General features: G+C 38.3%; 3 protein-coding genes across 3 annotated transcripts; 1 reads left to right on the top strand and 2 right to left on the bottom strand.

The window, feature by feature from the left end:
• Nucleotides 1-740: 740 nt before the first annotated feature.
• On the top strand, nt 741-4,767 carry LOC147278448 (histidine kinase 5-like). Its single transcript, XM_086250361.1, is given in 10 exon segments — nt 741-1,460; nt 1,580-1,636; nt 1,815-2,042; nt 2,134-2,434; nt 2,524-2,704; nt 2,798-3,138; nt 3,233-3,336; nt 3,469-4,272; nt 4,367-4,615; nt 4,618-4,767. Coding segments are annotated over 10 exon segments (3,096 nt in total). The 3' UTR covers nt 4,729-4,767.
• A 102-nt stretch (nt 4,768-4,869) lies between these two features.
• Nucleotides 4,870-5,569, bottom strand: LOC147278447 (splicing factor 3B subunit 6-like protein). The gene has a single exon (XM_086250362.1). The coding sequence runs from the start codon at nt 5,461-5,463 to the stop codon at nt 5,089-5,091; it is 375 nt and encodes a 124-aa protein (XP_086106488.1). The 5' UTR covers nt 5,464-5,569; the 3' UTR covers nt 4,870-5,088.
• Nucleotides 5,570-6,275: 706 nt separating this feature from the next.
• Nucleotides 6,276-9,531, bottom strand: LOC147278446 (glutamate receptor 2.7-like). Its single transcript, XM_086250175.1, is given in 6 exon segments — nt 6,276-6,751; nt 6,844-7,245; nt 7,344-7,611; nt 7,613-7,660; nt 7,778-9,117; nt 9,243-9,531. Coding segments are annotated over 6 exon segments (2,823 nt in total).
• Nucleotides 9,532-11,424: the final 1,893 nt, after the last annotated feature.

Here is an 11,424-nt window from a genome sequence, read left to right as displayed (position 1 = left end):
GGCCTTAATTGTTCATTGGGTATGATTTAGTTTTATAATTCTGTGGCTTGATCAACCCCATTCAATCATTTGACTTTCTTTTGTGTTTGACTGGTTTTCATCGATGGATCGATCTTGCCTTCATTGTTCCAATTTCGGGTTCTTTCAATTCCTTGCCTTTTTATTAAAAATGAGAAATAATTTAAGACTCTTGTGTTGCCATTGGCAGAGTTTTATTCAAATTGGAATCCAAAGAATTTAATAAAGAGTTCTTTGATTTTGACACTTTTGTTCTCAACTCAATTAACTATGTTTATTTCGAGTTCAGTTCTGTTATTGATTTTGTCCAACTTCTATAATCAGGGGAAGGTAGAGAATGCATACATACATGCTACTTGGTCCTCCATGTGATAATCTTGACATTGGTCAACATTGTTCTTCTGTTACTTGTACATCTGAAAAATCTTGTCTCTGTTTCTTCATGGTTTTAGAGAAAATTCTCAATTTGGTTCACTTTCATATATTTGGCATCTGGGTTTAATCTGGCTTGGTTTGATTCTATTGTTGTTATTCAGGTACTCATTGATTTGCGACTTCTGGTGCGAGTAGAGTACAGCATATTAAGCCCTTGGGATCTTCATTCAGGGTCCTGTTAATATTGCAGAAGCTGAGATAGTGGTAAAGAGGCAAGAATTAGTAGCATTTTGGTGTTGAAATGTTTTGGAGACACATAAATTGGATGAAATTTTGAAGTGAATTTCATGGTTTGGGAGATGGAGCCTGATAGTATTGAAGACATGGACATGGAAGTCCTCCCTTCTATGTGGCCTGAAGATATTGGGAGTGATGCCGGGAAGCAATTTAACATAGAAAAGCCAGGACCAGATCAAGACATGTTGGAGGAGGTGACAATTATGGAGGAACCAACTATAGTAGATTTCAAGCGTCTTTTGGAGCTGACCAACTATACCGATCAAGGCTCTTCCCAATTAGCATTCCTTGTAAAACACTGGGAGTATAAGCAAGCAAACGCCGTACGCCTTCTCAGAGAAGAGCTTGACAGCCTAAGCAAACAAAGGCAGGAAGTGGAGCTCAAGAAATTGGAGATATTGGAAGAGCATCGGTTCGAGGAAGAAAGTTATGGAGGTGACAAACGCCCCATTTCGATTTTAGATGAAGTTTATGATATATGGCCGGATGTTCCTCGGAAGAAACATGATGTTGTTGTTCAGAGTAAGAGAGTTGAGATAGAGGCTGAGTATGATACTGTTGTGTACTGGGAGCAGAGGGCCATGCATTTAGAGAAATTGTTGGAGGCAAGTGTTGAGAGAGAGCAGGTACTGGTGGATAAATTGCAGGAAAGCATTACAAGTCTTGAAAGGCAGTCCTCACCAGTGGAAGAATTGTCCCAGATTTTGAAAAGAGCAGATAATTTCTTACATTTTGTACTTCAGAATGCACCTGTTGTTATTGGCCATCAGGTAATTGAAAATTTCAATTTTGCAATGCTCTTATCTCCACTGCGCCATCTTTTTGCACCCATTTTAGCATCATATTTTACTTACAAGGGACTGATTTGTTCGAAAACTTTCTATTTTAGGATAAAGAATTGCGGTATCGCTTTATCTATAATCACTTCCCAAGTTTGCAAGAGGAGGTAATTAATTGCCACTGAAGTTCTTATTCAAGGTTTGATAGGATTGCTGCATAACTTTAATGTATTTTGCAAGTTTCATCTTCTGATCTGTTAGGCTATAGCCTAAATCCTGACCTAAAGCATCGCTTAAGTGACAGTGTGACACTAAACCAACTTAAACTTGTTTTTAATTTTTCAGGACATTATTGGAAGAACAGATGTTGAAATTTTTACTGGGGCTGGTGTTAAGGAATCTCAAGATTTCAAGAGAGAGGTTCTGGAAAAAGGCATACCTGCAAAAAGGGAGATTACATTTGAGACTCCATTATTTGGGTCAAAGACATTTTTGATATATGTGGAACCTGTCTTTAGCAAGGCAGGGGAGACAATTGGTATAAATTATATGGGGATGGATGTAACTGATCAGGTAATTAATTGCATTTTGTTTTAGTGTTCAATTTGAAGACTTTCTTCAGATCCTTAAAAGGGTTTTGTCTGTGTTTCTTCTTGCACAATAGGTGAGGAAAAGAGAGAAGATGGCAAAGCTTCGCGAGGAAATAGCAGTCCAAAAAGCCAAGGAAACAGAACTGAACAAAACAATTCATATAACAGAGGAGACAATGCGAGCAAAACAGATGCTGGCAACAATGTCTCATGAGATAAGATCTCCTCTTTCTGGGGTTGTTAGCATGGCTGAGATTCTTACCACCACAAAACTTGATCGAGAGCAACGCCAGCTTTTGGATGTCATGTTATCTTCAGGGGATTTGGTCCTTCAACTGATAAACGACATCCTTGACCTTTCCAAGGTTGAGTCAGGTCTGAAACTTCATCCTTTTCCCATTGTCTACCATTGAGGACAACAATCTCCAGTTATCTGATGTTCCTTCACTCCCATCCATTTTTAGGAGTAATGAAGTTGGAAGCTACAAAGTTCAGGCCAAGAGAGGTAGTAAAGCATGTACTGCAGACTGCTGCTGCATCATTGCAGAAGATTTTGACCTTGGAAGGACATGTAGTGGAGGATGTTCCTGTGGAGGTGATTGGAGATGTTTTAAGGATTCGTCAAATTCTCACCAACTTGATCAGGTATGGAGTATGGATCTTGTAGGACTCAATTTTCTCCTAGGACTCACCAACTTGGTTATGCCTTTCGTTTTTACTTGTTTCTACATTTTGCAGTAATGCCATCAAGTTTACTCATGAAGGGAAAGTTGGGATAAAACTTTACGTGGTATCAGATCCATCTTATGGAGACAACGAAAGATGTCCTCAAAATGCAGTTCAATCAACGGGTTCGGCAAATGGACTGAAAGAAGAGAAATCAACAACTCAAACTTGTTGCGATCAAGAGGGTTTTCATGGCAACGGGCACCAAAATCATTCACTTAATGATGAACCTACGACACCTGTTAAGAGTGAAGCCTCGATTGATGGAGATAAAGAGGAGCAACCTCATTCCCCTGAAACAAAAACAGTGTGGTTACGCTGCGATGTATATGACACAGGAATTGGAATACCAGGTAAGCTTTAAGTTATCAACTCTGTAATGAACCTTCAAGTTAATTCCCATTATTAAATTTTACTCATTTTACTTATTTGAATTTCATGTATCAGAAAATGCTCTACCTACCCTGTTTAAAAGATACATGCAAGTCAGTGCTGATCATGCTCGAAAATATGGCGGGACAGGATTAGGACTAGCAATATGCAAGCAATTGGTAAACATTTTTTCCTACAAATGTCTAATTTTTTTGGCACCAAATTAATCCAGTGAGTTACTGTAGGCGATTGAAGCCAATCTTATTTAATACTTCCCTCTTAAAACATTTGGATTAATGTGTTTGCTGTAGGTTGAGCTAATGGGGGGTAAACTCACTGTGTCTAGCCGAGAACACTGCGGGTCTACATTTACATTTGTGCTACCGTACAAGGTATCGACATCATCGGAAAATTCTGATGATTCTGATGAACTCACGGATATGGCTAATCATGATGCTGCAACTGATGAAACAGCTGAGAGCTTTTTCCAGTTTCAACCGCGCACTTTAGGTTCTCTGTTCTCTTCTAATGGATCCAGCAGGACCCAACAATTGTTACCACATAAAATCGGGTTTACTAGTTCAAAACTCAATGGGTTCTCACAAAGTTCATACTCATTTCCGTATAATAACATCCCAACAGAGGAGATAGCTTCAGTTGAAAATGCTTGCTCAACCGGTGATGCTGCTGAGACATTATCTGAACCAGAGAGTTCAGTGAGTCACATCCCAGATTCTAATTTCGAAACTCCAGCTTGTACAGATAAACAGGGTCAAGATGACACAAATAATCGATCCCAAAATTCTACAACAGATTCAAGTTCTCATGCAGAGGCAAGCAGAGAAATTGCAGTAGCAGCAAAGACAAGAGAACCCCAAGGAACATGTAAGAGGCAGGACAAATCTGACCTAGACTCAGAGTGTACTTCCAGCAACAGTTCAAAAATGCCAAAATCAACATTGGAACCGAAGATTCTTCTTGTTGAAGATAACAAGATTAATGTTATGGTGACGCAGTCAATGATGGCGCGGTTAGGGCACAGCATTGAGGTTGTGAGTAATGGAGTCGAAGCTGTGCGTGCAGTTCAACGCTGCAGTTACAATCTCATTCTGATGGTATATAATTTCTACAAAATTCCTAAAACTATTTTGTTTTACTTAAACGCAAGAATCTTAGTCTTAGTATTCATGGGTTTCTTGAATTTTGCAGGATGTCCAAATGCCAGTTATGAATGGCCTTCAAGCTACAAGAATAATACGCTCTTTTGAAGAAACTGGCAACTGGGATGCAGCTGAGAAAGCTGGAATTGAGCAACCTATGTCTTCATCACAAAATGGTCATGGTTATGTGCCTTCCCGAAAGCGAGTCCCAATCATTGCGGTAAGCATTTACAGTCTCTCAAAATTTCTCTCTTGTTTGTTCATTTGTTTAAAAAGAAAAAATTTTTTGGTATGTATGGTGCAGATGACAGCAAATGCATTTTCGGAGAGCGCAGAGGAGTGTTTTGCAAATGGTATGGACTCGTTTGTGCCGAAGCCGATAACATTCCAAAAATTGAAACAGCGTCTTGAACAATATCTACCCTGATTGATACGATATCTATTGTAAATCTAATGTTTGTGTACAAAGAAAATGACGAAGACAGCATGCTTCGTCTGCTAGGAAAGTTTTGTAATCAATGTATCATATTCTTGTCAAACATTATTAGCATCTGGTTAATTATAAATTGTACATATACAAAGCAAGATCAAATTGTTAAAACCAATTGCTCTCACTATTCCAAGCTGATCATAACAATTAACAAAGTAGTCTAGTCCAAATCCCAAACAGCGGATTACATAAAATCAAGAATAAAGATAATCCTGATCAGCGAATACAACACACAGAGCAAGGAATAGGATATCCCAGAGGCCAAACAGAGGATAATTGGATTACTTATCTTTGGTAGAGACGCCGTACTTCTCCTGCATCCTGGCGATTTCGTCCTCCTTCTTCTTGATGTCGAACTTCTTGCTCATCTTGGCCTGCTGGTAGTAGAGCACGATCAGGTACCGGTTCGCCACGTTGAACCCGGAGAGGTGGTCCACCGCCGTCTTCGCGTCGTAGATGTCCTCGTACACCACAAACGCCGTCCCGCGCGTGTCCTTGTTCGACCCGATGCGAATCTGCCGTATAGCGCCGTACTTGCCGAATATGTCGTACATCTCCTCGCTCGAGATGTTGAAGGGGAGGTTGCGGACGTAGAGCACCCGGTTCACTTCCGGCGGCAGCCGGGTGTTGACCTTGCGGAGACTGATTGTGCTCATTTTCAGGTGTTTGGAGGGTGGGAAACTGCGAGAAAGTGGGGGAAACTTTGCCTGGGGAGAGCTCTTAGTTACTCTGTTAGTATTTTTAGGACTTAGGGTTCGAAACGTTGAAGATGAGAAAAAGAAAAAGAGGAAGTTTCGCCGACACGATTTGTATGTGGGCTGGGTTTTTTTGTTTAAAATGGGCTGATATAGAAAGCCCAAGAAACAATGGGCCTGGTTTTTCTTCGACATATGATTAACGAATCTGATTAGTGCTTGAACAAAGAGATAAGCTAAAAAGACTTTCATCAATTGCTTAAATGTAAATAACTTCTGGTAACATACAAGGGAATCGAGTTCGGATCTATTCTAATTTTAACCCATTACCTCACCCAATAACTTTTGTTTAAATGCAAACTCATCATTCTATTTGTAAATTAATAGATTTTTTTTTAGGTGAACTTACAAAGCCAAAACCATCAGCTATTTAGAAGAGGGAGATAGATAATTAGGGAGAGAGGGACAGAGGGTCGAGAAGATGAAGCAAATAATGTTTCAGGAAGTAAAAAAGCTACCAAGGATGGTTTTGGAATTTACAATAATTAAAAAAGATATATAGAATAAAAATAATAGATGGAAGTGCATGAATACAAAATTGGAGTACAAATATCACCTCCCTTCTTTTTTTGTCCATATATGTATTGGGCTTATGAACTTTTGATTCTTTTTATTTTTTTTTTCATATATAAGCAAGAACACACTAGAAATTAATAAGCAAGAAAATAATGGACTTATTTTAATAAAAGGAACTTTATATATGAGGCCTTTGCTCAACATGAGTCCCAAGGCTTGTGCCTTGCTCGCCTTCGGCTTGAGCCGGCCCTGGGTGCTCTCTGCAACTCAATAATAATGTGTGGTTCACTTGCGGTGTTAACTTCCGGTTCACTCTTCTTAAAAGTATGGAATGTGAGGTCTTTCTGGTCGAATATTCTTAATATGACACCAATTTTTCTCAGAAATGAGGCTTGTGGATCAGGGCGCATCACAATCTCCTTGTGTTCATGCAAGAACATGGCAGCAAATATGAGGAGAGCCAATGTAGAAGCAATCCCAGCAATGAGAAAGAGGCCCCAAAAGCTTTCAAGGCTGAGACTGCTGGAAGAGACCATGGTGTTGGGGTCTGGACAACTTTTCTCCAACCACTCATTGTATCCCATTTTGTCTCCTTCATTCACACTCAAGATTGCCCTCGAAACATCACGAGTAAGAGGTGAACCTTTTGGGAAGACCTGCAGGTTACAAAATCAAACGTAGGAAAATAATCCCACATGAGAAAACATGTAAATATATGAGAGAGTCAGAGAGAAAAAGCAGAGACAGAAGGAGAACTTACAAAGCCAAAACCATCAGCTTTAAATGTTGGCTCAACCATGGTGTATTTTGAGCAGTAAGTTGCAAGAAAAAGTTTCATGTAGGGGGTTTCATCAAACGCAGCAGAAATACCATCATTTCCAGACCCGTTTTGAAAAAGTTCATGCAAGTTTTTAATGGAATTAAAGGTCACAAGATTCTCATCCTTAAATCCTAGTTGCGTCAAAATCCCTGAAACAAAAGAACCTTCTTGGTAGGCAACTTTGTTCCCATACTTCAGGAGCAAGTTCACATCAGTAACAGTTGGTTGGAGCTGTTGAACTGTTAAAAGTGATGTTAAACTGGCGGTGTAACTTTGAGTCAGTATGAGGACAACAAAGCACCATATGATCACCACAAACCTAGCCAAGTTGCTCACCACTCGCTCCCCTGTCACAAAAATTCAAAAGAGTCACAGACTAAGTAAAATACAACTCACATATTTTACCATTTGGGTCACTTTTTGAAGCATTTTGAAGGGAACTTACTGTGTGCAAACACCATGGTTGAGAAGGAGAACCAAAAGCTTGTGCCAATTTGGTGATGTAGAGGTCCTCGAAAATCTTCGTTTATCCGATGCTCAAGAACCCAGACCACAAAACCAATGATTATGAAAAAACAACCGCTTGTTACCCAAAGGTCCCAGGTCAAAGGCATCAAGAACACCCATGCATTCTTGCTTTTGTTGTCTCTAATAGGCACAATCATGGATACCCCAGATTCATTGTATGGCAATGTAAAGTCAACATATAGCTAGGGACCTGTTTGCTCTGATGGTTATATCTCCCACTGCAGCATCATATTTCTATCAAGTAAAAAATGCCATTGTTTCAGTGGAAGAATTGTATAAGTTTGCTAGACTAAAATGTGAAATCAGAAGAAATTAGGGAAAAAAAGAGCTTAGAGCATGAGTCTGTCTTACCCCAAGAAACACTTGATAGACCAAATCATTGTAACTGCCAGCACTTGAACCATTAGGCATATAGGCATAAAAGTCGTAAGGAAGATGGTAAGGTAATGCATCTTTTACAGCTTTAAAGACTTCTATGCAGTATCCACCACTGACCGTGGATGTTTTAGTGTTTGGATCATATGTCACATTCACAAATTCTTTAAAGCCTCGCTTTACAGGGACTAGAATTTTCAACCTTTTCCCACTTGTAGGTATCTGCCAACCCTTTGGAACAGAGGTGGTGTTCCCAGGCCATACAATAGCTCCAAGACTAGTATTAGAAGTAGAATATCTGCTGGTGTAATTTGTGGACTTGAAGCTTCTTACAAGTCCATTTTGGGGTGTCCAATATCCAAACCCTTTTTCCCCACCGCCAACCACATTAACTATCTGAAAAGTTGATGATTGTAGCTGCCCATTAAGCAGACTGAAATTTCCTGAAAGACCTCTGAAACTTGTCCCTGATAGTGCTTGGACAAGCTGAGGACCAGTTTGGGACACCCCAAATCTTTCTAGATCATTGGAACTACCAGAAGCATTCATCTTTTGGAAGATAAAGTCTTTAGGTCCTACCTTCTCAACTGCCAAGGCCAGTGCCCAAGCAGCATCATAAGCCCACAATCCAAACACATCCAATTTAACATCAGGCATAGTTGGATTGTCCTCTTGAAATTTTCTCTTCCATCTAACTCTAAAACTCTCAAGCGCCTTTGTATTTGGAACATGAGTTTTCAAACCCAACACCCCTTCCATGTTTTCCATGTCAGAAGAATTCATGGAACTAAATAAATTAGCCATCCCATTTGTGATTATCCAAACATACCCTTCACTCATCATGCCAATCTGTTTCGCCTTCTCAAAAATCCGAGACCCAATATTAGGCAACATGTGAAGTATGAAGACCCTGGTTTGCATTGTCGTCAAATTGTAAAGCTCTTGAGCAATTTGTTCATCAGTGGCCGCTGGAGGAATGACACTCCGGTAAGAGATTTGAGCATCAACATCTTGCAAAGCATCAGAGAGATAAGGAATGATTCCTTCCCCATACTCGTCGTCAACGTAGATGGGCACTACTTGTCTCCAACCAAAGGCTTTGAGGATGGCACTAATGGCTTTCACTTGGGATGAGTCATTCTGTGCTGCTCGGAAAAAATATTTACTCCGAATTGAATTGAGAGCAGAGCTTGTTGCTGAAAATGAGATTATGGGCACCTTGGCTTTGTCTCCAAGGCTGATTACAAAGTTGGTTTGCATGGATGATTCTGGGCCTATGATGGCTTGCACTTGAACATTCTTTATCAGGTCTAGAGCTGTAATTCAAATTAAGGTGAAAATCGAAAATTATATCAAATTCTCATGCAGTTTCTTACTTTAATTAGAAATAAGTACTCAGATTCAAGTCAGAGAAGAGATCGAGAAAGATAGATTATAGAACCTGCAGCAGCTGTGAGAACATCATCTCTAGGGGAGTCCCTTGTGTGCAAAAGCAGCCTGGTGTTGTAGTTGGGATGAGAGGCATAGAAGTCAGAGAGCGCAATGTTGATGCAGCTGAGCCCCATCTTCCCAAACCAGCTGGTATCAAAATCAAGAACCACACCCACATTAACTGGGATTAATGTTGTGTTGTTCTGTGCCATGGCTAAGAAAGTAGTACTGCTCCTAAAGACCAAGAAGAAGAACAAGAAGCTGAGAGGAAAAACTGGGCTGGTGGGATTCTTCATCATGTTTGAATCTCTTGAAGTTTTCAGAAGGAACTTATTTATATAGATGATTAGCTGCTGATGGCCGGATTGAACATTTTGGAGGGTAGCCAAGGAAATTGAACATCCAACTTAAAAACAATTATCTATAAATAGAGGGGCCCAAAACCCTTATAGATATCTACACAAATCACAGTGTTATAATTTTTTAATGTTGGAAAAGATACTCTATATTCTCACAGATACGTACGAAATGTAGATTGAAAGCTAGCGCTCGAGTACGAGTTATATATATATACAAGTTTAAAACAAGAATACACATGCACTTGATTGGCTCCGATTGTATGTAATATTTTCATGCTATATATGCCCCAAAAATATGTATTTAATTAGGTCTTGTCCGAATTCAATGTCCATGTTTGGCGGAGTATATATAGTTGTTGTATTATGGTAGCATGGATAATTAATTAATTTGTGCACCCCTTTCTTCCTAGTGAAGAATGTATATCTATAGTTTCCACATCATTTGGGGTGGGACGTGTCTGAAACATTCGCAGATCTCATTATTATATAGTTTAAAAGTCAACACTTTGACCAAATCAAAGTATACCTGCATATTGCTTGCACCAAAGGAATACTGGAATAGTATGCATATGTATTAATTGCTGAGTTGCTGATCGATCAGTCATTGGTAATTAAGTACGATTTAATTTCTTCTTCTTAGTTTTAGTCTTTGGGTTCAATTCAATTCGGGGGGACATTTTTTAAAACAAACCCCTTTTAGTTTGCATTAAGGATTTTTAGCTCTTATTTAGAGTTTTTGAAATTTAAATATATTCGAGTTCCTTTCAAGAAGTGTTGGGATAATCATTGAATAGTACTCGAATTTGTCAAATACACTACTTGAAAATTAGATTTCTGAAATCTAGAAAAATGGATATAAATCTCTTTTTTTTATTGAGTAAACTTTATTAGATGAAAAATGCATAAAAATCTTTAACTGACAAAACGTTTGACTAGAATAAGTATAGCAATTTAAAATGAGAAATTTGAAAAACTAATCAAAATTTGTCTAATATTAGGACTTTTAAACCATATTTTTAGAAATTTAGAATTCTAACCCTCGAATAATATACTAGAGCTCTCATCGAGAAGTGTTTGAACCTTCCTTGAGTAGTGCTTAAACCCTGTTAAGTAGTTCTCAAGAAGAGTTTGAGCGTTTCTCTAGAATTAAATTTTAAAATTTCAAAAAAAAGTTAAAAGTTTTTAATAAAAAAAAAAAAGTTCAGTTTCAAAATTTCTCCAATAAAATCGAGTTACATGAGCTCACCAAAAAATAAAAGATAAACCCAGTTACATGTTCAACACCCATCTCGATCACCATATATACCGTTTTTAATTTTTATTTGTTGAATTAATAAATAAATAAATTGTCATAGTATAGTTGTAGGGCTCATATTTGTTAGAAGAGTGGGAGATAATTTATTCACAAAATGAACATTCCCTGTCTTTGTGTTGAATCTTCGTGCCTTATTATATATTTTCTTATATATTTTGGTAAATGAAAGATGAATTAATCCAATTAAAAAATGGGAACAAGAAATTACGATGATCGAAACAACAGTTGACTTCAAATTTAGAATTGAAATTGACCCTTATAACATTATATTTGTTGTGTGAAAAAGATTTGAGTAATTGGAAAAGCAAATGAAACCAGATTTGATGTCCAATACGAATTCAGTCAGCACTCAAATAGAAAAATCCAGAACTAATATATATCTGGACAGTAGGTTTTTTGGCCAGTAATGTCTGGACAGTACTTTTTTTTTTTTGGCCAGGAATGTCTGGACAGTACTTAATTATACTAAAATGGTGTTCTATTTTTTTTTTTTCCAACTAATATGTTTTTTTTAAGTT

The sequence above is a fragment of the Dryas octopetala genome, chromosome 7 (genome assembly GCF_963921425.1).
Source record: "Dryas octopetala chromosome 7, drDryOcto1.1, whole genome shotgun sequence".
NCBI lineage: Eukaryota > Viridiplantae > Streptophyta > Magnoliopsida > Rosales > Rosaceae > Dryas > Dryas octopetala.
This window is presented reverse-complemented; position numbering and strand designations above follow the sequence as displayed.